General features: G+C 34.2%; 1 protein-coding gene across 1 annotated transcript; it reads right to left on the bottom strand.

Annotated features, from left to right (window-relative positions):
- Positions 1-163: 163 nt before the first annotated feature.
- Positions 164-27007, bottom strand: Polb (DNA polymerase beta). Its single transcript, XM_026409329.2, has 14 exons — positions 26747-27007; positions 26340-26397; positions 23660-23726; positions 19830-19904; positions 18756-18814; positions 16593-16642; positions 13976-14027; positions 12192-12246; positions 12022-12094; positions 8234-8304; positions 6664-6750; positions 2655-2719; positions 2016-2155; positions 164-1065 (listed from the first exon to the last, which is right to left on the bottom strand). The coding sequence occupies exons 1-14, from the start codon at positions 26805-26807 to the stop codon at positions 971-973; spliced, it is 1008 nt and encodes a 335-aa protein (XP_026265114.1). The 5' UTR covers positions 26808-27007; the 3' UTR covers positions 164-970.
- Positions 27008-27972: the final 965 nt, after the last annotated feature.

Below are 27972 nucleotides of genomic sequence, written 5' to 3'. Positions count from 1 at the left end.
TACCTAACAGTATCTTAGGGGAAAAATTAGTGATGATACCTGACTAAACAAATTCTCATATCTTATTAGGGAAAATTATCAGAGCAAATACAGCAATTTTCTTTAAAAACTCTATTGTTTATTTCCCTTCATTTGTTGAAAGGGAAATTATATTTCACCACAAAATAATTTATGACAAAAAAATAAGACTCAAAGGTAATAATATCTTCTGTTTGGATAGTCCTTTGCAAGTTACAAAGCATTTCACATATTCTGTTTTCAATAACTTTCCTAACCATTTGATAACTTTTCCCATTTTATATTTATCTAATGTTTATATTTGAGAGCTAGAGCTTTCAAGAAATGTTTTTACTTATACATTTTGACTACTTAAAAGTTACTTCAGAGGAAAACTCAGGAATGAAATTTTTGTTTCTTTATGATTAAGAGACTGTCTTATGTGCATAACAGAAGAGGACTTGCTTCAGGAAGCTAGGGGATTCCAGTCACGTGCTACAGAATTCATTTAAGAGATAAATCATACACCTATTCTTCTGTTTAAGCCATAAGTGTGTATTACAAAAGAGAAAATCAAATTTATGAAGACCTCTAGTTTCTAAAAAAATCTTCCTCAATATATATTTCCCTAGTAAGATATTTGTAATCCAGAAATAGGAGGAAAAGTAGTAATGTGGTTTATAACATAGGACAGAAAATAGAGAAAATGAAATTCCTATTCAAGACTTGCTATCATCTCATCTCTACCCATACTAAAGTGTGACCGTGATCATAATATGAAATTTAAACTATACACATTTGCTAAGAAATAAGAACATCACCATCCATAGTAACAAGAGATTTTATTGATTCTAATACAAGCTAAGCATTCGGAAGAAATAATCACTTAAAAACACCAAAGACCCTTACATAGCAAAGGTTAAGAAATAAATTAAGACTCCTATTGGGCTATGTCTGGAAGGAAGAATAGGCCTCATTCACTTCGATCCTTGGGTTCTCGGTATTTCCACTGAATGTAATCAAAGATGTCCCTCTCACTGTCTACTGGCAGGGGTTCTCCAGCTACTCCTAGAAGTAGAGAGGGAAAATAAATTTATTTTAAGAACCAGTTTAGCAATTTAGTTATGAGGGTTCAGGATTGAGAGCTGTGTGAGATTTGCTTTCATAATAAAAAGGAAAACCAAGCTACTAATCCTCCCCATACCAGCTTGTACTTGAGTTTTATTACATATATATTACCAATGCTACAAAAAGAACCTGAGTTTTCCAACTATTGTCACTAAAGTTACCCCAACTTGTGACTTTCCTCTCTGCTGGATCTCCATTATAGCCATCACATTATATAAAATACTCTAGTTAGTTCCTTTGCAACTCAAAATGTTTTAGTACTAGAAGCAGTGGCATTCTGTGGAAGCTTAAAGAAATGCAGAACCTTGAGCTCCAAGGAATTAGAATCTGCATCCCATGAAGTCCCCAAGTAAACAGTATGCATGCTGAAATGTGAGCAGCATTGCCTTAGGAATAAAAGCCCTACTTTTTTAGGGCAAAATGGCAAAAATTCATTCTCCAGTAGGGAATAGTAAATCATACAGTATGCTGTGAAATGTTAATAAGATCTATAAAGTATAGAGTTAAGAATCCTTATTCTTTAAACTTTAAAGCATAGGTTTAAAGTTTGGGAGGCATTAAGAGCAATGATATCTCAGAATTTTTGGAACCACACATCAAAACAAAAAAAAAAACTCTTTTAAACCAATATAACTTTTTAATAACTATGATGGACAGGAAGGATTTACTCTATCCTAATAGAGCTAGAAATAGTCTAGCTCTATTAGGATAAATGGTCATTACTAAGGAACTGGGAGCACATTAAGCATTCAAGCCCCCTTTGTTCTAAGGGACTAATAATACAAATACATTTGACCAGCTTTTTAGAGAAGCTAAATTTGCTAACCCCTTGAAAATAACTTTCTCTCCAGATAACATGGATCATCTCTAAGGCAATCACATATACTCACCAGTGACTCCCAAGGGGCGGATGGTGTATTCGTTGATTGTGAAACCCTTTTCTAAGGCATGAGCTCTCATATTTTTATTGAAAATGTCACTCCCAGTGAAATAAAGAACCCCACAATAATATTGATCTTTGGGTATCAACCTAAAAATAAAGCAGATAAAGTTTTTATTACACTTCTCAAATTTAGCAAGCACAGAACTCCTAACTAAGCAAGGAACAAAATGCCTAAAATAAATCTTTGTGTCCTAACAATCTGAAGAGAAGACAATCATTAAGTGGAACATTTAAATCACAACCTTGCAATTGTTTAGGTTTCAGTAAACTTTCCTCTGTAAGAGGTGTGGAGAAATGAAAAGCATTATCACTTAGTATAACTCACTTCCCCATGCCAGAAATTTCTTTTGAGTTATAGAAGACACTATGGTAATGTGCAAATCCACATGAAGAAAAAAAAAATCTGTAGACAGTCATTATTATTTATACTTAAGGCTAAACATTATATCTGGCAAGAATATATGGTCCTTCAGAATAAAAGAGGGTTCCATACATACTTGTAAACTTTAATAAGATATACAGAGGGAAGAAAGACAGGATTCAAAAAGGAAAAAGCAAGAATGTCAGAAACAAAGTTTGAGCATACCTGATATCAATTCTTCTGTGAGGGTATTCCTTTTCATCATTTTTACTGGGAAGCTGGCAAACACCCTGAAAAGGATATTTTAAAGAATTTTTTAAAGATATTTTTAAACTTAAGGCTTAATTTTAATCAAATTTTAAATGTGAGGCTAGTTTTGCTTTTATTGGTGGCAGTTTTAGAATTCTGAGCACTTTCAACTTATTAGCTAGCTTCTCTAAGCTACATGTTATCATGAACTTCCTGTGACATTCTATGATAATTTGAGAACTACATGAATCAACAAAGGTTCTAGCCATAAGAATTTCACCTGTATATGATTCTAAACAATAAATAAATCAAGTAAAGCATCATATATGAAAGAGCACAAAACAAACAGGCAAAAGCAACTTGGGAGAAATAATGATCATGCAGAAATAAGAAAATAAACAAAAAAGCTACAATAACAAAAAAAGCTATATTTTTCTCAGACAATAGAAGATATTCAACACATGAATAAGGGCAGAATACTACAGAAAAAAAAAACATTTCGGACTGGTTTAAATATGATAGCAGAAGTAGAAGGGTCTGAGGAAATCTCTTAAATAATATGAGAAAGGTAAGAAAAATTTTTAAAATATAAGAAAATCTGGGTGTAGTGGCACACATCTATAATCCCAGCTACTTAAGAGGCTGAGGGAGGAGGATCACAAGTTTGAGGCCAATCTGGGCAACTAGCAAGGCCTTATCTCAAAATGAAAAATAAAAAGGGCTGGGAGTATAGCTCAGTGGTAGAGAGTACCTAGGTTTAATCCTTAGGAGTGCAATAAATAATAAGAAAATTAGAGGATCATTTTTTTCCCCTTCTTTACAGGTGAGTGAAAACTTCTTCAGTTTCAAGCAAAAATCATCAAAGCCTATTTGGTCATTTTTTTTCCTTTCCAGAAAAATGGGCAAATTTCTGGACTTGGCAGCAACCCATGCATATGTGAAAAAGAGCTATACACATCACCAGATTTCAAATTACAATTACCTAATACCACATTCTAAGAAAAATAAACAAGTGACAAGCTTCTTATCCTAAATAAAAAATTAGTCAAGTTAATACACATCACTAAAAGCTGTATTTTTTTATTCAACAAAAGAGAAAAATTAAAATTGAAAATGGGTATTTTCTTTAGCCATTTGTATGGTTGGAAGATTAACGAAACATATTTACCTTCAAAATATGAAACCTACCTTCTTAGGCATTAACAAGTTCCAACTCAACTTCCACTTCAAATGGTCAGAAATAACTTCCATCAGAAATTACCATGAAGTATTACTTATGGGTATAAATGTCTGGATGCCATAGGCAATGATCTTGCTGTTTGTTATATCAGTGATAAAATTTCATCTAATGGCTTTGTTCCCCTTTTCAAGGCTAATTTTATTTCCTGAATTTTTTCTGAAGTGTTAATATTAAAGAATATTTCTGTATTATTATAAATGCTTTATTAGACTTAATGGATTAGTATTGTTTGGTATTTAAATTCAATAACTTCAATGAGTGTTTGAAATAAAGCCATTCATTTCCTCAGGGTAGTCAAGGTATCTTCTATGGTCCCTTGAATTCTTAAAGTGGATATTCTACAGAAAAATCACCCAAGGCCAAACATGCACAAAATACTAAAATTTGAATGGTACATACCTAATATGAAACTAACAGAATGTAGAGAAACTGTATTTTCTTCCAAATATTATTATATTCACAGTAAGAACAGTTCAGTTGTCTAAAGACCATGATTTTACAAGATGATCTGGAATAACTCTGACTAGTTTCTAGAATTTGATTACTACTAGCTTAAAGGAATCCATGTTTTGAAGATAACTTGGCAAGCACATGGATAGACATGTCTTTTTTTTAAAAAAATTATTTTTTAGTTGTAGTTGGACACAATACCTTTATTTTATTTATTTATATGTGGTGCTGAGGATTGAACCCAGGGCCTCACATGTGCTAGGCAAGCACTTTACTGCTGAGCCACAACCCCAGCCTGGATAGATATATCTTTAAAACTAGTAAATGGTTATAGCAATAAAAGGCTTTGGAATCAAGAAGATACAGGAGAATAGTTTTTTCAACTTCATGAACTGAATTCATTTTGCAGCCAATTTCCTTTCAGAACCTAGAGACCTTCACTTCTTTGGATGTCTCTGCTACTGTCCGTCACTTAGGCTACTGCTCTGACTCCTGCCTAGCCAACTCTTTCTCTAGATAGGTATCTGCTTGGCTAAGTCCCTCACCTTGAGGCTCTAAGTCAGTCTGACCTTCCTATTTAATATTGCTTCCTGCATTCCCATATCCTCCATACCTACTCCCCCATTTTTGAGCACTATTTTAACCTAATATATTAAATAATTTACCTATTTATTATGTTCATCACTAATGATCAGTTCCTTCCATGAGTCCTAATGTAAGTTCTACTTAATTAAACTCACTGATTTATTCTCAGATCCTAGAACAGTGCTTGAAACATAAGAGATTCATTCAGCAAATATATACTGTCAAATTGACTGAATACACTTTCACAGCTCATTTAAAATCACCACGAGGAACTTAATGAAATAATTGTGTATACAGTAATTATATATAACATCCAATTTACCATATTAATTTTTTAAAATCATCTTAGCCATTTTTAAGTATATAGTATTATATTTATATTGTTTTATAACCATCACCACCATCCATTTCTAGAATATTTCCCCAACTGAAACTCTGTATCTATTTAAAAATAACTGCATGTTCCCTCTCCTCAGGGACAGGCAACTGCCATTCTATTTCTATATGACATGATGTTTTATCTTTCTCAATTATCTTTTTACTTTTAGATAACACTCCTGTCAAATCTATTGAGACTCACAAATTTTAGCACGTCTAGGCTCTAACAGTACAGTATCTTTCCTTTAAGTCATATAACTTCATAAAAGTGGGGCACGGAGAAGAGGGGACCCAAAGAAGTCTTTAAGTGATTAGAAGAAAGTAAGCCTAAAGAAAGAAAAATCTTGATCCCTACATTTTTATTGGCTTTCCTATTGGTTATTATACTGAACCATTTATTAATCTATTTTTAATCCACTTGCCATTTGTTTTGAGTCTTTAGATTTCTAGACAGCACATCATAACGGGCTTCACTGTGAAAATCTTTGCAAGTGTCCCCCTCTATTAGCTTCCCTGTTTATCATTTCATGTAACAACATTCTTTATATGTTATAAGACAGACCCTGATTCTTTTTCTTTCTTTGAGGTTGTAATAGATAAATAACCTTCAGTCAATTCTAACCTCACTTGTTGAAGGATTTTGAGTCAGAGAACATGAGAACCATTTGTGATTTTAGGGGAAAACCTACTATGTGTCAAAGTCATTACAGATATTATGCAAAAGCAAATTATGCCTAATTACTTACTTTGACAGTATATATTATTTAGAAATGGGGAGTTTAAAAGAAAATCCATATTTGTTTGTTTGTTTGTTTTTTCACAGTGCTAGGACCTGAACCCAGGGTCTCATGCATGCTAACAAGCACTCTACCACTGAGTTAAATCCCAGTCCCTGAAAGAATAAAGTTCTTATCTAAAACATTGTGAGAGTAGCTATAAGAATCAGGTGTCGTATCAAGTATTTTTCTCTAAGGTCTCAAGGACATCCTTTTTTTTTTTTTTTAACGGGGGTGGGTGGGTGGGGGGGGGTTGTACTGGGGATTGAATCCAGGGACACTCAACCACTGAGCCACATCCCAACCTTTTGATATTTTATTTGGAGACAGGGTATCACTAAGTTGCTTAGAGCCTCACTAAATTGCTGAGGCCAGCTTTGAATTCATGAACCTCCTTGCCTCAGCTTCCTAGCCACTGGGATTACAGGTGAGTGCCATCATGCCCAGCTATTTGTTGACCTTACTACAAAGCTACAATAAAGTCACATACTCAGAATGGTTACTAAGCAATCTCTAAGGATTTTTTTCACATGTGTTAATTCAAATGGGTACTTACCATGAACTTTGTTTCCCCCTTGGATAGCATATCTGTAATAAAATGGACCTTTTGTAACTGCTCCACAACACGATGTAACAGCTTTGGCTGCAGAATCATAATCAGGGAATAAAAAAAAAGAGCAATTATTCTGTCATATGAAAAAATCTTTTTGTTTGGTGCTGGGGATTGAACCTAAGGCCACTGAGCTACATGCCCAACCTAAAATATTTTTAACATGAGTTTTCAGATTATTTATGGAAAAATCTCTATGATTTTGTTTTATGTGAGGATTTTTTTTTGGGGGGGGGTGCTAGGGATTGAACCCAGGGCCTCTAACTTGCTAGGCAAGCAATCTACCACCGAGCTACATCCTAGCCCCACACTCTTTTTAATGTTCTGATTAAGTATCTTTCCCCTCAAACAGAGAATACATTTTATCAAATAAAACATTTTCAGAAACTAGTTTCTCACCAATCTCCTGATACCCTAAAACAAACACAATTTGTGTTTATCTGTTTCATTAAAGAGTTAGCTGCTTTATCTTTAAAAGACATATGTCATCCAAAATAAAAAATGTTTTGTTTTTTAGGATTGAGGTTGTGGTTCAGTGTTTGAATGCTTGCCTCGCATGTGTAAGGCACTGGGTTCAATCCTCAGCACCACATAAAAATAAAGGTATTTGTTCATCTACAACTAAAAAAAAGTTTTGTTTTTATGGATTTTCTAATAGAACTAAGTTTTTCAGGCTGGGGTGCAGCTCAGTAGTAAAGCACTTGCCTGCATGTGCAAGGCTCTGAGTTCCATCCCCACACTGTGAGAAAAAAAAAAAAAAGTAGTTTCTCAATACTTTTTTTTTTTTTAAAAGAGAGAGAGAGAGAGAGAGAGAGAGAGAGAGAATTTTTTTAATATTTATTTTTTAGTTTTCGGTGGACACAACATCTTTGTATGTGGTGCTGAGGATCAAACCCGGGCCGCACGCATGCCAGGCAAGTGCGCTACCGCTTGAGCCACATCCCCAGCCCAATGCTTTATTTTTTAATAGGAAGATATTACTTTAATGAAAACCTGAACATTAGACCAAGCATTTCTGAAACAGCTATAGTGGATTAGGTAGAAGGGAGTGAAAGGAGGGGAGCAGGTATGGGGTAGGGAGGATAGTACAATGAGTCAGACATTATTACCCTTTGTACATATATAAGTATATGATTAGTGGGATTTTACATCATGCACAACCAGAAGAATTTCTACGTATTATGTATCATGCACTCTACTGTCATGTATAACTAATTAGAACAAATTAAAAAAAGAAAGAAAATACAGCAAGGCAAAAAAAAAAAAAAAGAAAGAAATACTTTATTACATTTCCTCTCATTTAAATGTTAGACTGCCTTCCAATTCCTCAAGGAAAAATATTGTGTATCCTTTTCCACACCTACGTTTGCTTTTTCACAGAATTCAATCAGTATAAAACACTTCAGCTGACTTTTCAGAAAGATTAAAATGATTTGTTGCGAAACAATTTAGAAAATGATATTTACTGCTGCATTGCTGTATGACAGAACATATTTGATTATAAGTTCTAGGGTACCTGTTTGGTTGATTCCGAGGTAAAGTTTGGATGGGTCAGAAGAACATCCATGTCACCACTAGATTCTGCACCTACAGTAACAAGGAATATGGAAGGTATTCTCCATGTAAATCTATCAATTAGGCCAAAGAAGAACAAAACTAATGACATACATAGAAGAGCCTTACTTCTTATAGCCTATTATTCTATTTCACTGTGCTTCATATTCAGAATTAGTTAAAAGATTTCAATTTTCTGTCCAATAATTCAGGTTTATTGATAGAGACAGCAGAATCTGGGATAACAACAGTAATTGGCATTAGATACACATTGCATACAACTTGTATATTTAATGTGCTAATAATGCACTTAACCACTCAACAATAAAGACAATTTTTGAAAATGGCTTTGGAATACATCTATGAACAACTAAATATCTAAAAATCTCAAACAATATGCTCTCTTTAAAAGGTAATTTATTTTAATTCTTATGACTGAAGTCATTTAATAAATATTGGTAAAAAATTATTATTATAGTATCATGGATAAGAACACAGCACTTTATAATGACTCAGGTTTTGATCTTTATAACCATATAACTTCAGGCAAGTTACACATAGCTGTTTGAACCTTACTTTGAACTATGAAATTTTGACTCTAATTAGATGTTTTTCACTTTTAGTACTGCAAATAAGGACTCTTACATTTCTCTAAACCTCAGTTTCCTTGTCTGTAAACTACTAAAAACTATTACATAGGCTACTGTGCAACTAGATAAGAGCTAAAGCATCTACTATTGTGCCTCATTCGGCATAAAATAATCCTATCTCTTCTCTTTTCATTTTGATAAGTATAGTACATGCAAAACATACTTTAGATGACCATGCAGATCATCATCCTATGTATCAATCTTTAACCAGATACAGTAGTCCCCCTTTTCTGCAGAGGATTTTAAGGCCCTCCCTCAGTGGATGCCTGAAACCACAGATAGGACCAAACCCTATAATTTAATACCTTTTCTATATTAACTCAGTACCTATTACACACCATGGCCATAATTTTTGCAGTTTGAGATGTGACACCAAAACTAGCATAAATTTCATTTTCCTTCTTCATAATTTCATGGGTAGAAGATGTGTTCTTAATGTAGACCTTATCAAGCTTAGCATACAAGTTTTTTCTTTTCCTTATTAAGTCATGAACTTTCCCAATTTCACTTAAAGGACATACTTTATAGATGTTCTTTGGCAGATTTGAATTATCAGCATCACACCCTTATGCTTTGAGGCCCTTATTCAGTAAAATAAGAAAGACCCTGTGATATTTCAACAGTCAATCTGAGATCAGAGAGCCAAGATGGCTAAGTGATGAAGTGCAGGACAGGGAGAATAAACTGTGGCTATACTGGACAAAGGGATGATTTACATCCCAGGCAGGATGGAGGGAGATTTCCTCTTGGTACCCATAATAACTTAAAACTACAAATTGTTTATTTCTGGAATTTTCCATTTAGTAGTTTCAGACTGTGGTTGTCCTGAGTTACTGAACCCTCAGAAGGCAAAACTATGGATAAGTGGGGAATTCTTGTATCTACATATAAAAAAGACAAAGGGTGAATGTGTACTGATTTCAGGATATTTACAAAAGCTATTTTAATAAAGAAAATTCTATTGTGTTCTCATTTCTTTCTCCTATAAGTTGAATGCTTTCACTATGCAGTTACCACCAAAATCACTTTATTATTTTTAAAAAACAAAAAGAAAATCATATTAGCAAAGGAAGACCGGAAGGAAAGATAGACTCAAGGGTCCATTAATAGAGGGCTTGATAAATAAATTATGGCAAACCCACAAAAGCAAATATTATGCAACTATTAAAAAGAATAAAGACAATCTCTGTATACTGATATGAAAAATATCCAGGATATATCTTTAATTTAAAAAAAAGGTATAGTATTATGCAAACATAATGTTACCTGGTGAAAAAAAGGGAAAGGGAAGTGGAGGAGAAAATAAAAAATGTATACTCATATTAGTTGTTATCGTTAAGCAGAAACATTGAAAAGAATTCAAAAGAAAGTGGTTATTAATGGGACAATGGTGGCATGTAGTATACAGAATGAACAGAGACAGAGTAAAACTGAGACTCCACAGTGTATGCCATTTTTTATATATATTTAATTTTTTTTAAATTGTAGATGGGCACAATACCTTTATTTATTTATATTTATGTGGTGTTGAGGATCGAATCAGTGCCTCATACATGCGAAGCAAGCGCTTGCCACTGAGCCAAATCCCAGTCCCCTTTTTTAATATTAAAGCATACAGCCATATAACATAGTCAACAACATAAATAAAAATAAAATATATAAATCCAAAAGGTTTGTCATATTCAGAGTGTGCATTTCAGCTTGCTTTGCATCAAAATATACATTTTGAACTGGGTGTGGTGGTGCATGCCTTTAATCCCAGCGGCTGAGGACACTAAGATAGGGGGATCATGAGTTAAAAGCCAGCCTCAGCAACTTATCAATGCTCTAAGCAACTTAGACCCTGTCTCCAAATAAAATATTAAAAAGGGTTGAGGATGTGGCTCAGGTGTTAAGCATCCCTTGGTTAAATGCCTGGTACAAAAAAAAAAATATATATATATATAATATATATATAAAATATGTATATATAAATATACAAAAATACATATTTTTTACACACATACACGCACGTATACACATACACACATTTTGAAAATAGATAATCCAAGTCCCCACCTAAGGTAATTTTTATTTAGTAGGTTTGTAGCAGGGTATAACAATGTATATATATATTTTTTAAATTCCCAGGTATTTCTGATATAGACATACTCAAATAATTGGTTAACTTTAATCCTTTCATTTTGAAAATATGAAAATTAGGATAAAGCAAAGACAGATTTATTAAAATCATATAGTAGTAAGAAGACTTGGCCTCGGAACCCAGGTCTTTTTATCCCAATTCAATGTTCTTTCCACTTATCAGCAAATATGGATTTAATCCAACTCTAGATTCTTACAGAAAATATCTGGAATATTTCTGATAGCCCATTGCCTACTTTCTACCCAAAATTCTACTGGTGACCAGAGATTCAATCTAGGTATTTACTCTAAAATGTTTTAAACAAATTTTTTCTATTCTAATTTAAAAAGCTATGTTAGCCTCCAAAGAGACCAGGATTGTGTGGTTCTCACTTTGCTTGCTCTCACATAGTAAGTGAAAGACCTGAAAAACCTGGTGATTGGGAGAATGGGTTTTGAGCTGGTGATTTTGTGACAATATTCTTAGATTCATTAGAGAAAATGTAGAAAATTTAAAAAGTAAATAAAACTATCTACAACTCCATTAGCATATAACCAGATAACCACTATTAGTGTTTTTTTCTTATAGTTTTTTTTAGTTGTAGATGAACACAATACCTTTATTTATTTATTTTATGTGGTGCTGAGGATCAAACCCTGCGCCTCACATATGCAAGGCAAGCGCTCTACCACTTGGCTACAACCCCAGCCCCACTATTAGTGTTTTAATATACCTAAATAATTTTATAAATTTTGTTAAAAGCAGTTAAAAATATTATTCTATAATAAAATTAGAATGACTCTCCTCTAATTATTTATACATATTCCCATCTATGAACAAATAAATAGCTAATACGATAGGGTCTTAGTAAATCCAAGAAGTAATATAAATGACACATTTTTAATCCAAGTTTTTCACATATTCTAGGCAATTTTAACATTGAGGCATGAAATAGCCCAAGATTAGGAAGTATGTTACCTCTTCTGAAACTGCCACAGACTGTAGCAATGTATTCAGAATCCACTTTTTTAACTTCATTTAGTACAATATCCTAATAGAAGAAAGATTAAGTCAGTATTCCAAAAACAGCTTTTCACCAAGTGATGTTCTCAACAGTAATCAAAAAATACAGTTCAGCATATTCTTACTTGCATTTGTAACATCTCTTCACGAGGGATTCTTTTTTCAAAGTCCTCAAAATATCTATAAAGACAGAATAAGTACACAAAAGATTTTTGTAAAATTTAAATCTTTTTAGAAATTAAATTGCCTACCATACATAGTGTCCTTATACCAGCAGATTACAATTCTCAGAAATCAAGAATAGAATTTATTGAGAAGACAACAGCAAAACTGAGATGGGGTGTCTGTTTCTTAACTGGATCATCCTTTGTAATATTCAAGAAACTGCATCAAAACTTATATGTAAGTAAGTTTCATATTCACATTACAATAGTAAATAAACATATTTAAGTTGGGACATGTTTTCAAAGTACTGCTCTTTACTGGTAAATCAAGGGGTTGGTTACAGTTAACTGCACTTAAATCTTGCAAAAATAGGAGTAAGAAATTCTGTTGTGCTATTGCACTGTAGGATAACTATAGATAATGAGAATTTGCTATATATTTTAAATAGCTAGAAGAAAGGATTTTGAATGTTTTCACCATAAAGTAATGATGAATGTTTAAGGAGATATGTTTACTCTAACTAAATAACACAGCATATACATGTATCAAACATCACATGGAAACCCCCAAATATGTACAGTGCTATTATATATCAGTTAAAAAATAAATATAAATTCAAAAATAACACAAAAATTCTGCAAATTGTTGCTTTTTAAAATATTAACCTAAAACATGGATGAACCTCGACAATAATATGGCAAGTGAAAGAAATCAGAAAAGACCACATATTGATTTCATTTATATGAAATGTCCAGAAGAGGCAAATTTGAACAGCAGATTAGTGGTTGCCTAGGGCTGAATGAGGATAAATGGGGAATGACTGCTAATGGATGAGTTCTTTTGAGGATAACAAAAATGTCCTAAAATTGTAATAGTTGCACAACTCTGTGTACATACCAAAAATCACTGAACTATATCCTTTAAATTGATAAATTGCATGACTTATGACTTATATCTCAATAAAGCAGTTATAAAGATATTATCTCTGTTTGAAATGATATCTAAGCATATGGCTAAGAATGATAATGTAATTCTTCAAAATCAGTTCTCACGATAGCCAAGTTCTTCACAATACCTCCATTTACTATATAAATGCAAAGAAAGTAAGAATCACACCATCCTGGTCTCTTAGTGGCTCAAAATTTTAGAATAATAGTATAAGTTTAAGAGGAAATACATATACTGCTTATACACTATCATTGTAAATAATCAATATCTAGCACACAAAATAATTATTGATACTGATAGAGAAACATACATACTAGTTATTTATACCGTTTTTAGTTGAGATTTTTCTTATTATTAAAAAACTTTAGTTTTTCATGTTCATGTAAACTGATGTTTACATGTTTCATGTTCTTCTCAGACTAAATAAACTGCTACACTGAATCTCTTCAGTATTCTTCCCCCAGACCTAGTACAGTGCTTTGTACTACAGAATCATGGAATGAACACCCAATGACTGTCTAAGTCACTGCACTAAGCTTTACGTATTTTAAGAGAGAGTTGGTCCACTAAAGTCAAATGAATGAGGGAAATTCTTAAAATAAGTAAACTATAAAACAATAACAAAATGTATGTACATATACATAAACTCTACAGGAGTCTGCAACAAATCTTAGCATTCCTAAATTGGAAAATGCTTGTGTTTACCTAATTTGAGGAATTATTATGGTGTATAAAAGAATGTCTATAAAAATTTTTACTTTCACATCTCAAGTATCAAAAGAAAATTTGCTCTTACTTCAGCCCAATTCGTTGATGATGATTCAATTTATCTTCATTTTTTCTGAGATCTGAATAGAAGATAAGTTTGAGGTGTTAATTTGAACACTTTTGGGAGGAAAAATACTAAACTCAGCTACTTTTTTTCAAAGAACTAGGTGGAGGGAAAATACATTGAAATGGTTTTGATAAAAACAAGGAGAAAAAAATTTTTAGATATTAAGAACTAGAAAAAATGACTCTTCAAATCAATATGGTAAAAACCTAACATCTAATTTTATGATCATTTCCATTTACTGACTCAAAATTTGAATGAGAATTACATGAAATGATAAATATACAGGAATTATATCAAATTTTGCTGGCTATCATAAAAGGCAACCTTATAAGAACTAATATTGCTAAATTTACTATTCATAGCAGCAGCAATCACAACTTCTGAAGACTTTATGATTACCTAGGTTCATTCATAGTGTACATTTATTCATTCACTCCATTGAATTAGTGTTGAATACTGATTTGTGCAGGCATTGTACTAAAAATCCTGTTGAAAGTAAAGGTATTAGCTTCATTTTTTAATTTGCAAAAGTCGTCCTAACATTGTATCTTAAAAGTGACTGAGTTCCATTAGGTGTTCTTTTACTAGGCATGAGTACAGTAGTGAACCTCATTAAAGAAAACAACAAGCATGGTTTAAAAGCAATTCCTATGATCACCCTTAGATTAACAAATACATAAATTCACTCTGGAGATATAAAACAGAGAAAAATAAGCATCTTTATGACACATGGAACATTTAACATCTCCCACAGGAAATACTAACATATATATCTGAAAATGAAATGGAAATAGTGATATATATGTATATATCTATAAGTTAAATATATAGACATTACATAAATATGAAATAATATAAAAACAAAATGTCTGACACTACCAAGAGATAAAACCTGAACACCTTTGAGAAACCCACTTTTTTTTTTTTTTTCCAGTTTCTTGCTATGTTGCCCAGGCTGGCCTGACTCAGCCTCCCAAGCAGCAACCAGCTTGAAACCCACAAACTTGAGTGGGTTTAAGTGCTTTAGCCAATCATCTTATTCAGATATACTGTATATGTCACAAGGAGAAAAGCACATAACCTCTCTGAGATGCACAGAAAGAGATCAGTCTCTAGAAATTCTTGGTTTAGTAATACTTAGTTTAGTGAACAATATTTCATAAAAGTAAGTTAATCATTTTTCAGTACTTACTATGTATTAAGCACTCTGCTAAGTGCTTTACAGACTGCATTAAATTATATGAAATATTTGTTTTGTAGCTAAGAAACTGAAGCACAATGCTCATAAAGGCCTCTGAGATAATATGTAATATAATATAATATAATATAATATAATATAATATAAGATTTAAATGACAAAGAGCCAGCTATGAAGGATCAGGGGAAAAGGGAAAGGGAAAGTCAAAAGCCCTCAGGCTGGCATGAGTTTGTTGGCTATTCAAGAAAGGAGAAAAACAAGTATGGCTAGTTGGGATTCAAACCAGGTCAGTCTCCAAAACATGTTCACCTAACCACTGTGTTGCTTATAATAGTTGAACCCACAAATACTAAACCCTTAATGCCATGGATGTACTATAATGAATTCATATATATATATATATAGTATACACCTTGAAAAGTATGAAGAGATAAATTAAATTGAAAGGATTGCTATTGTTAGGAGCCACAGCAAAAATATTGATACAGGCACCTTTGGATTTTATTGACTGCCAGCCAGCAATTCACTTTCATATGGTAATTGGACTCATGCTGTCCAGCTGGGCCCAATTTCAGGACTCAGGTTACTCATGTCACTCTTGTAATGGGAGAGTTCCCATTGGTTGGAAAAGGATGGTAGGAGGGTGTTCCGGGGGAAGTGGAAACCCCCCGGCTCAGGTAGACACACACGTGGCGGACCCACCTGTTAGGGGACGCACACGGCCTCTCTCTAAATAAAACTTTGTCTCAGTTTGACTGGCTTGTGTTTTTGTGCCCAACCGGGTTGCAAGATTGCAAGCCCGCGTGCACTGACAGCTCAGCAGGGGATCGCTCAGCAGGGGTGCCGCAGGCAGTGCTCGGCAGCAGGAGCGGGACTCAGCCGGCCCGGGGCCGGGCAGTTTGCGGCAGCTATGTTAGGTTTATGTGTTTTAAAATTACTTGACTTAGGCTCTATTTTTATTACTTCCTTCAAATTAAAAATTCCTTCAATAAGCACTCAACTCTCAATCTATATAACTCAGCATTTAATCTTAACATATAAGATTAAATGTTTTATTATAGAAACAAATGTTTTTGTTTTATTATAGAAACAAAAGTAATCTAAATATTCTAAACATCTACAAATGAGAACTATTTTCATTGTCTTTAAACCAAGAAATCACTTCCTGGTTTTGATTTTCTTCTAAATTACAAACCTAAAAATGTTTAAGATGGGACTATAAATTATACATCTATATTCTACTACAGAGTTAAAAAGAAAATTTTATTTGTATTTATTAATTGAGAACAGGTTTTCCAGGTTTTAGTTTGTTAGAGTATTTATTAATGGTCCTTCAGGACCATATTTAAGCCGGAATTAGCAACCTGTGGTCATACTTACCTTCCAATGTTTTAATTCCTTCATCTACAAACTTCCTTGCAGCAGACGGACTACAAAGAAAGAAATGCATTGTCTCAATATCGAATGGAATTCAGGATCACTGTAACAATCAAATATTTAAAAAATAAAAGGAAAGGTCAAACATAAAGACCTGATATTATGCTAAATAAGACCTACTAAAATGGTTACTTTGGTAATGTGCAATTTTATTCAAAGTAAGAATTTTTGAAGTTTCAATCATTAGGAAGATAATCCTGAATTTGGACAGGGAAAAAAACACCTAAACAGTAGCCATCATAATATCCATGTTCAAACATATGGGCACTTGAAAATTGTTCATTCACTCAAATAAGATTTACTGAGGACCATATCATATGCCAGACACTGTGCTGAAGATACAGCATAAATAAGATAAATAAGAGCACTAGATATCACCCGCTTACATTCTAGTAAGGGGATACATAAATACATATACAAACAAGAAAAATATCAGGTGGAGGAATTCAAATCCAGACATAACAGAATGACTGAGTTCTGCTTTAGATTGGGTGGTGAGTAAAGGGCTCTGAGATAATACATAAGCTGAGATTTAAATAACAAAGAGCCAGCTACAAGGGATCAAGGAGAAAGGGAAAGGGAAAGGGAAGGTCAAAAGCCCTCAGGCTGGCTTAAGATTGGCTTGTTCAAGAAAGAAGAAAAACAAGTATGGCTAGAATGAGATATCACTGAGCAGTACACAGGGGCCACACATTATCATGTTTTTAAAGCCAGGGTAGTAAGTTTGGGTTTTATTCTGAGTGCAATGGGAGGCTGTTAGAGCATACAGAGCAAAGCAGTGATAAAATCTGATTGGGTTAATGAACAATCACTGTGATTGCCATGTTCACATAAATATATCAGAACATCAGAAAGAACTAAGGATGGGCTGGGGTTGTGGCTCAGTGGTAGAGAACTTGCCTAGCATGTGTGAGGCACTGGTTCGATTCTCAGCACCACATATAAATAAATAAATAAATAAATAAAATAAAGATCTATCGACAACTAAGAAAATATTTTTTAAAAAAAAGGACTAAGGATGCTCTTATGGAATGGCAGGGACAGAAGGAACCTTAGAGATTAACCAAATTTCCATCTCATTTTATAAAGAAGGACATCAGAATCTAAAAAACTGAAAATAATTTGCTAAGGTAACAAATTTAGTTGGTCAGGACCAGTACTCAGTTTTCCTGATTCTCTTCTCTTATATCAATTTACAGTAAAAGTGAGTACAGACATCAGAAAGAAAAGCACACATACACATTCATGTGCATATAACAGCCCGAGTCATAGTTTCTGGAACAGCGTGCAAACATTATGATATTATAGTGTGGTATAATTGACATGGATATTAGGAAGGCAATGTGGCAAACAAAAAACAGAATTGAACGGGGAATCAGGAGACAAAAGAGTTCTAATTCTGGCTCTGCCACAGTACTTTCTACACTCAAGTTTCAGCTTTCTTCCTTAAAAAAAGAGGATAATATAACATGCTCTCTAAAACATCTTCTAATCAAAATTTTAAAATAGCCTTGGGTCCATAAGGAGTCATGCTAATTTTCAGTATATTATGCTTAAGAATATAATACAGTCTAGAATAACTTCTATCTAAAATGTGGTCACTTAAAGGAATTATCATCATATAATGTAAAGGAATGCCTTGTTTCTTAAAGATAAGAGGTAAGGAAAACATTATGGCCTTAATATTTCAGTGTTAATCTTTCCTTTGTCCAATGTCAAAAGACCTTTTCAGTGCTAGTTCCAAATCTGAGATAAAGATTCCTGCATTAAAAAACATCTGAGTGCTTATTCCAAATTCATGGTTCTAAAGAAAAACATTATGCTTAGAGAAGCAGAAGAGACACAATCTGAAGAGGGCAAAAGGTGTACACAGCAAGTACTAGTAGAGTTTAGAGGAAAGAAGACAGAAGGTAACATTTGCTTTAAATGAGGCATCATGTGAATAAACAGCTTCAGATCCATAAGCTATGAAAAGGTGAACTGTATGAGTAAAGGCAAAGAGGTAGTGAAGCACAAGTTTAGAAGAAAAACAGCAGGTAACTTAGCTTGGTTGACATGAAAAATATAACCAATCTATGACTACGTCTGTTAAAAAATAGTTCTTACCCAATGCCACTAACTCGAGTTAGGAAATTGATGGATGAACTTGTATCATCCTGCCGAATCTTTAAGGAAAAAAAAAAAAGGTCTAACAATGATTTAAGAATGCTTTGAGAACCTAAATGATTTTATTAAAAACCAAAATCATTTACATTTACCTGGTTAACACATAGTGAAGTATTCATATATAACCTAGGTAGTTACAGGCGAATAACAGAGCAGCTGAAGATCTCTCATCTCTAATTTATTCAATACTTTTGGATGGGGGTATAGTACCGTGGTAGAGTGTGTGCATGAGGCTCTGAATTCAATCATCAGCACCAAAACAAATAACTTTTTTTCTTCAAATTGACGGATAAAATTGCGTGTATTTATCATATACAACACAATGTCTTGAAATATACATAAGTATAGACTGGTAAAATCCAATAAATTTGCTAATTAACAAATGTACCACCTCATATAGTTATTTTCACGGGAAGAACATTTAACATGCAGTCTCTGAATTTTTCAATTTTCTAATATTTTTAAGAGGCCTATCCATAAGAGACGAGAAATGATATAATTATTATCATTAGAGTGAAATAAAAGCATAAAAATACTTGGAAGCATTAAAGAACAGAAATTCTAAATGACAATGACCTTTTAGTCAAAATTTATAATCTCTTTTCTGAATAGTAAAAAAAAATAAAGAGCCAACTGTATCATGATGCTAAAAATCTCTTAAATGTCACATAAAATAAGAGGGATTTTTTTTGTGTGTGTGTGAGACAAAGTGGCCCAGGCTGGTCTCAAATCTGTGAGTTCAAGTGATCCTTCCATCTCAGCTTCCTGTGCATAAGGTACTACAGGTTGCACTACCATGCCCAACTAATAAGTGAAAATTTTATAGAAGCAATGTTCATATTTAAAAAATAGATTACGTAAAGCCATAAAGTCTACTCATCTCTTTCCTTCTGGAAAAGTGAGTAAAGTGATGTTACTCACCAAGTAACATCAATCGCCCTCTAAGGACACTACATGATAGTTGCCATAAAGGAAGACACTGTAACCAAATAAGTAAATCAGTTAAAATTTTACCTTTTCCAGTTTACGCAATTTTCCAGTTGCTAAATACTCATCAATTTTTTCCGCAATTTTTGTTCCTACTCCAGGCTACACAAAAAATGAAAAATATAAAAATCATATAATTGTAATGCTCACCAAATTACTAAATGATAAAGTGGGAAAAGATAAACAAATGCTCATAAGCGACAAGTTTTCAAACAATAGACAGAAAATTGAACCCCTGTAATGAATTCTCCCAGCAGCAAAATGCTTAAATGATTGACAAAAGAGAAACCTTTATAAAATAAGTCTAAATGACTCATTTAAAATTAAATTTTGTTGTAGAAAAATTAGAAAAGTTACACAAAGAATACTAAAATCACTTGTCAATCTCATTGCCCTGGAAATTATTATTTGATTTCTTTTTTACTTATAAATATACATTTTTACATATATGCTTTTTCCTAATACATTATGAACACATTTTTATATCAATAAATAAATACAATGGTGTCTTTAGTGGTTGCATAGTATATCATCTTACGGATGTATAATTTACTTAATATCCTACATGTAAACATTTAGATGGTTTCTAATTATTTGATAGTATAATAATGCTATTATGAACTCCCTTTAGAACAGAGGTGCTTACGCTTTTGCATGCATTAGCATCACCTGGACACAAGCAAAGTGTCTACTGACACACCTGGGTTCTCTCACCCAGAAATTATAGAAACAGGGTCTATCAGTGACAGAAGTCGGGTTGAGTTCTACTTGGATGACAATGCCAATTACCCATTCATGCTGCCCATCCTAGGTAATGACACAGAAGCAGTATCTGTATCAGTTCCACATGAACACACACATATATATACTCATAACAACGAACACTAAAGCAGTTGACTTTTGTCGCTGAACTCATTTTTTTCCCAAATGAAGAATGGATTTAATTAAACTATGTATTGAAAAAAAAACAGCCTAAGTATTAGAGATGGTGATTATATCCAGTTTGAGTTACAGAACCAATTTCCTGAATTTTTAGCATTCAGTGAGCTGCCAATTTTGATTTTGTATTGCTCTTTATCCAAATGACATTTTCTTTCTTTTTTTATTGGAGGAGGGGGAAAAAGTAGTAATACTGTGTTTGAAAATTATACTCTGTATCTGGCTTTCCTGTGTATGTAACCATTTCGGTGTTATTATCCTGCTTCGGTTTTATAGTGATTGTGAGGCATTTGATGCAAGTATACAGTCATTTTCTCATTAAAAACACAATATGTGTTGTGTCTGTATTAAAAAAAAAAAAAAAAAACACAGTGTCAAGTCCCACCTTAGCATTTCTGATTCATTTTATCAGGGATATGCCAAGAAGCCAAGGATTTGTACTTCTAAGTTCCCCAGTGTTGTTGTTGCTGCTGGTCTACGTATCACATTGAGAATCATTGCTCTAGAACTACAAAGTCCAATGTAGAATACTAGCCACATAATGACAATTTAATTAAAATTTAGAATTCTTCAGTTACACTAGCCACATTTCAAGGACTAAATAGTCAAATGTGGTTTATGGTTGCTGTATTGGACAGTACTGCTCTAGAATGTAAGCTCTAAAAAAGCAGAGATCTTATCTGTTCACTGCATATCCCTAATGCCTGGCTTATAGGTGCTCAAAAGTTGTTAAGTTGCTTAGTCCTTATGTACACATAACTCTACTGGTTTTCTTAGAACAAATTCCTCCAAGTGGAATTGTTGGGTCAATATATACAGTATGCCAAATTTTCCCCAGAATGGCTGTAACAATCAAGACACCCTTCAGTAGTAAATGAAGGTTCTTTTATTTTTTTCACAACCTTATTTACATTTCATACTAGTTTGATAATTTGAGAGGCAACATATGGTATATTGTTTTATTTTCCAACTTAACCTCTTTTTTTTCACATTTATTGGTCCTATTAAACATTCAACAAGCAAAATAACATGTGTGCCAGTTATTTCCTACTGACCTTTAGCCCTAATTCACCCTTGTGTACTCTTGATGTCTCAAAACTACTGAATGCATATTCAAGTTCTGAAAAAGCAATAACCAAGTAGAAATGAACAAAAGATTTAGGAAGATTAGAAGAGAAAAACTGCTTAGACTTCTCATTTCTAATATTAAATGATAAAAAGGTAATTATTTTTTCCTTTACAGATAGTGCTACAACAATTTCACTCAATAAATAGACCTCAAGCAATTTAGACCCAAACTATTTTCTGTATCTAACATTAAGGAATAAAAGACAAACAACTCATTCTGGAAATGTAAGATTTCTGGAATTATTGAGAAGCACTCCTATGGGCTAGATAATAGGTCTTTGATTCTTAAGTAATAGTAAAAAGAAATAATGTTGATATTTTTATGTTAAGTCCAGTCTAATGGAAAAGGAGTTTTGGATACTTTCATGCTTTTTTTTAGGGCCATATCAGGAGCTCAGATTCAGGATGAAGTGTATCAGAGCTTTTAAAAAACCTTTAATAAAATTTATTTGCAATCAGCACAGAAAAGGAAGTTCAGGAGTTTCAATGAAAGGGGAACAGAATGAATAGGTGTGGTCTCTGAGGATAACATTGCAACAGTTCACTAAGACAAAAATTCAGAATAAGAAGTAAATCTCTAATGTATTTATAACTTAATTGGATGCTGTATTTGGGGAAAATATACTATTGCTGGTAATGGTTCATGGCACAAAGGATTTAAAACCCATGTACCAAAGTAGGATTTGTATTGGTTAACAAATTCAAGGTTAAGATGTGGCACATGATTAATGTGAGAATCACAAGATTCATGGGTGACTATGAAGGGTGAGAGAACAAAGGGCATTTATGGTTCATACTCTTAAGGCTCTCATTAGAAAAAAATTAAGGATGATCAAATATAATACTTAAAATTCCAGAGGACTTTTGTAAAACACAAGTAAAGAACAACAAATGGAGATGATAACTATCATCTGGAAAAATCAAAGCCATGTCAGTTTGGCATTTTTAACAAAATGTAAGATATTTAAGCAAATTTGAATCATTTATGTAAGGTTAAATAAGAGAGAATCATCTATCAATAGGGAGATCTTCCAAGGACATTCTTAGTGATATTATTACAAATTACCAAGAGATGTGAGCCTCTAGAAACTGATATTACTAGGACACTACTAGCACATAGGGTTTCATGGAAATGAAAACAGGGCTAACTACCATATTAGAAAAGAGGTCTACTCATATGCCTATTTGTAGGTAAAATCTCTTTGGGGAATACTCTCCCCAAATGTAACTAATGTAAGTCCCTATACCTGGGGATCAGGGAAGGATAGATAGGGACCACATATGATAGTATCATTACATCACCATAGTCTTTTTTGGGGGGCAGTGGGGTATTGGGGATTAAACCCAGGGATTCTTTGCCACTAAGCTACATCCCAAGCTCTTTTAATTTTCTATTTGAGAGAGGGTATTGCTAAGTTACTAAAAGCCTCATTAAATTGCTGAGTCTGGCCCCAAACTTGCAATCTTCTTGCCTTAGCCTCCTGAGTTGCTGGAATTACAAGTGTACACTACCATTGTCAGAGGAATTCAATGTGAGAGTCAGTACATGCATATGTGATAGAGTAGAAAAAGAAAAGTATAATTATATATCTGTTCATCTCCAAATAAACACATTTTGAGCTTGAAAGAGTATGCTTTAAATGGCATTAATTTTATTCCAAAAAATTAGGAGTAGTGAAATCTGTTTGTGTGGGTCAAGACAGCTTCAGAAAAATGAATTTAGTTTTGTGGGAACCCCCCCAAATTTGTACACGTGTAAACTGTTCGACCAGTGTGTTCACTAAACTTACCAATTTCTTAGCTTCTGCTCCACTCTTTATTTTGTGTGGGTACTTTGCTATAACAGATGCTGCTTTTCTATAAGAGAAAAAAAGGGAAAATCAATTAAAAAACAAGCAAGATCTTAACTTTTCTTAAACTAGAATGCACACACAAATATCTACCTTACACTTTCACCAAGATAACTAATTTTCCATTCCCATGTAAGACTTAGAATTTAGAGAGCTGATAGATTACCTACTATATCTCTAATTCTTAAATTTCTCACAGATGAGGATAATTTTAACTGTATATGTAACACTAGAGGGATTTGGGATACCAGCAGTCTTCTTTCTTGTGAATAATTGAAAAATAGCATATAACAATATATTTTAATTGTTTCTGCAGATGATTCATAATTCTTGCTTAAAAATGTGCTACCAAACTAATAGAACTATTAAATATCATATTTGCTTACAGATGGCTATTTTAAAATTCATGGCTTCTGGGGCTGGGGATGTGGCTCAAGCAGTGGCGCGCTCGCCTGGCATGCGTGCGGCCCGAGTTCGATCCTCAGCACCACATACAAAAACAAAGATGTTGTGCCCGCCGAAAACTAAAAAATAAATATTAAAATTCATTCTCTCTCTCTCTCTCTTTAAAAAAAATAAAAAATAAAAAAATTCATGACTTCAAACTGCAATTCCCTATGTCCTTATATCAATTCTTTTTTAAAAAAAATTGTTAACATTTCAGTTTAACATAAAGCAGTGATCATGTGTTTCTTGCCTACCTCTACGTACACCCAGTTTAATAATCTGATGATAGATTAGGTATACTCTGGGTGCTCACTGGGTATTCTGTCTAAATTTTCAATGTTAAATGTAGTTTAGAATTGTTGCTGATAAAAAGCAATAGTACAACTAAATCTAAAGCACAAATGTTGAATAATCTTTTGAACCTGTGATTTTTATTCTATTCTAGCATATATGTCTTTAGATTTGAATTATAGCTTATTTATTAGCATATGATTGATGATGGCTCTAGACAGGTTATAATTATAGGGGAAGCAACAGGCTAAGGCGGTTTATGGAAGGGATTAGCTAAGGAAAGGCAAGTAGATCCAGATAACTGGAACTGGGTACCCAAGCCTGAAAGGAATAAATTAGATCATGAAAGGCCTTTTGTATGCCATCATATATTTAGGCTTTATCAAAAAAAATATTGAATTATTTGATATGAAATACCGACAAGACTAGATTATTTTAAAAAATACTTCATTCACAGTCAAGAGAAATGTATACTAGGGGTGAGTATGTATGTGAGTAGTACGTAGGGATAGTAGGGGATTATTTGCTTTTCTGGATTTATTTCCCACTCATGCTATATATAACCCTTAAGCCAACTGAATTACTGACTTTTAGAAAATGTTATATTCTTTCATCTCAAGGACTTGCCCCATTTTGTATTCTTTGTCTAGATTTCTGCTCCTCTCAACCTCTGATGAGCTCCTTCAAGATTAAACACTGCTGTGACCCAAACAGGGTTGAATATCTGTGTGAATTCTAGGTCACTAATGTATGGATGATAGTACAATTATTTTACATAGGAAATCATAAGAAGAAAGCATAATCAGTTTTGAAATATGTTTGAGTGTGAAGGAAAAAATTCTGGTGAAAGCCCAAAGTTTTGGAGTCTATGACTTAAGTGGTACTCAAAGACAAGAAAGAGAAAGTATTGAAAGGGCTACGGGGGTTGGGGATGTGGCTCAAGCGGTAGCACGCTCGCCTGGCATGCGTGCCGTGCAGGTTCCATCCTCAGCACCACATACAAACAAAGATGTTGTGTCCACCGAAAACTAAAAAAATAAATATTAAAATTCTCTCTCTCTCTCTCACTCTCACTCACTCTTTAAAAAAAAAAAAAAAAAGAAAAGGCTACCGGAAGACTTCTGGAAACTAGCAACAGTAAAAGCTAAGACAGATGAAAAAAATGAAAGAATAGAAGGGATTACTAATCATCGTGAAAATCAAGGGAAAGACTTTCATGGAATGAGCTTATGAAGAATGCCACTGAGAGTCCAATAAGATGAGATGTAGGTGAGAGTATTTTCAGAGAAATGGCAAGATGGGAATTATACTGCAATGACATAAGGGAATGACTACTGATGAGGAAGTCCAGAAATGAAACATAGATTGTTCAAGAAGGAAAAATAAGGTACTAGCTAGAGGGAAGTTAAGACTGTTTTCATTTTGCTGTTAAGAACTGAGGGACTTGGGGGCACATTTATAGGCTAAGGGGTTGAGACAGGTAGATGTGGAAATAATGGCTAGGAAAAGGCCCCTGGTAATGGACAAGGACTAGATCCAAGGAAGGTGACAGGATCAGCCACAGACCAACCAGATGGAAAGATATGATTTGTCGTACCACAAATGTTTGAGTACATATTGCAACCATTGCCTTTCATTATGGCTTAAAATTATACTGCATTTCCAATCAATCACGTTGGATAATTGGGAACTTATCTGAATTGATCCTATAGAGCTCTGTCAAAATTCTTCCAGAAATATTAAGTGAGGTACCACCTTCTTGTTGCTTTTTCTGCTCTTGCAGGTGGTCGAAATATCCATTGGAACCTTGGTTATGTTAAGTGCCACACAAAGCAGGTGTATACCAGAATGCATGCTAGCCAAGAATGCTGCACTGTCCCACCTGTAAGCATTGTACTTGTGGATAGCCTGGCTCACGTTCTTCTCAAAGTTTGCGAGTTCTGAAAAGGCAACAAGAGGCTTGGGTGAACAAGAATTACGAGTAAACGCAGGAAAACTGAGCTCCCTGGAAGAGGATGTGGCAGCATCTAAGGGTCAGTGGCTACCCATTTCTTCACAGGCAGCAAAGGCTGCCCAAGGGATGACCCAGAAATCCCCGGAAGAACTGACAATCAGCTCCCGGCACGGGTGCTTCAGGAAGAGCTCCAAGGAAGACCACCAGCTGCAAGGAGCTGACCCCACCCACTGGACTGTAGCGGCAGGCGAGAAGGGAGGGAAGGCAATGGGGAGAAAGGAAGGTAATGGGTAGAAAGGAAAGGGAAAGCCAATGGGGCCGGGCCTGGGACTAACCCATGAGCATGTCCGTGATTCCCCCGTTGAGAGTCTCCTGCGGCGCCTTCCGTTTACTCATGGTGGCCTGCACCCGAGGGCTCCAGGGTGTCCAGAGCCTGGGAGAGCCTGGGAGAGACAGGGACTAGCCCGCCTCCCCCAGCCTTAAGAAGGAACGGGGACTTGAGGAAGGGATAAGGATCAATCCAGCCCAGCTAGGCGGGCGCGACCGGCTGAACAATGGCTGCCTCTGACAGGAGGCGCGGCGCGGCGCGGCGCGGCGCGTGTGGTGACGTCACGCGCTGGGGCGGTTCCGGGGCGGGGCTACAGAGGAGCGTCCTTGGTCTGGTAGGAAAAAAAAGGGAAGGTCTTGGAAGCTGTCCTAGAAGCAAATGGCTCAAAGCTTAAAGAGTTTTGCTGGAGGAAATGAGAACCTCAGAATTACATCCTGGTATGTTTCTTAGGGGAAGACCTGGAATCTTAACCTAAGAGATTCTGTTTTCCTGATGTTTCTCTGGAATCCTCTCCCTAAAGAGGGAAAAACAGAAGTCCAATTTTGATGGTAAGAATTGGGTATAGAAGACTGAAGACTGGTCTTGTGGACATATATGTGCACAATAATAGTTATTGAATGCATGACAGATTTCATATGTGATAAAGGCAACACTAGCATCATACTTATTGTCCAAAGGCTCTAGGAATGTCTTGCAATCCCCACTGCAGTGGAATTCTGTACTCGGCACTGCAGGAGCGTGGAATGGTGGACACAAGCAGCTATCCACTAGAACTTTTTTTCTGCCAACTATTAGCTAAAGATATTTTACTTTTTATTCCCCTTTTGTGCTAGGAGCCAAAGTGATGAAAAGACCACAAGAAAGGGAGAATGTAATAAGCAAGTAAGGGAGACCTATAGTGAGCAATTAAATTTCCATTGTACCATGAGAAGTGAAATACATAAGCTCTATGTTATCCTAAAAGTGTAACACCTAGGTCCATTTATAACCAATTCAGGCAATTGCTTTGTGTATAAAGTTAAACTTTTATTATGAAATGATACATAATTGCTATAGAAATATTTGATAAGTGAATAAAAGGAGAAAAGAAAATTTAGTGATCATCTCTCTATCCAGCTTGACTACTATCAATATTTTGGAACATAACATTTCTTGTTTTTAATCTTTGCCCTTTAAAATCCCCATTATCTTAAAATAATAAAGTAAGGCTTTACATAATTTTTTTCTTTAAAT

The sequence above is a fragment of the Urocitellus parryii genome, chromosome 14 (genome assembly GCF_045843805.1).
Source record: "Urocitellus parryii isolate mUroPar1 chromosome 14, mUroPar1.hap1, whole genome shotgun sequence".
NCBI classification, from domain to species: domain Eukaryota; kingdom Metazoa; phylum Chordata; class Mammalia; order Rodentia; family Sciuridae; genus Urocitellus; species Urocitellus parryii.
Note: the sequence above shows the minus strand (reverse complement) of the source record. Positions and strands in the feature narration are given on the sequence as shown.

Bases quoted from the DNA above. Each gene is read 5' to 3' on its own strand.
- Polb (XM_026409329.2), bottom strand. From the start codon at position 26,807: ATGAGTAAACGGAAGGCGCCGCAGGAGACTCTCAACGGGGGAATCACG. The intron at 19,905-23,659 runs GTAAGTTTAGTG...TTTTTTGTGTAG, and splicing joins GAGCAGAAGCTAAGAAATTG to CCTGGAGTAGGAACAAAAAT. The intron at 14,028-16,592 runs GTAAGTATGACC...TCTTCTATTCAG, and splicing joins AGGAATTAAAACATTGGAAG to ATCTCAGAAAAAATGAAGAT.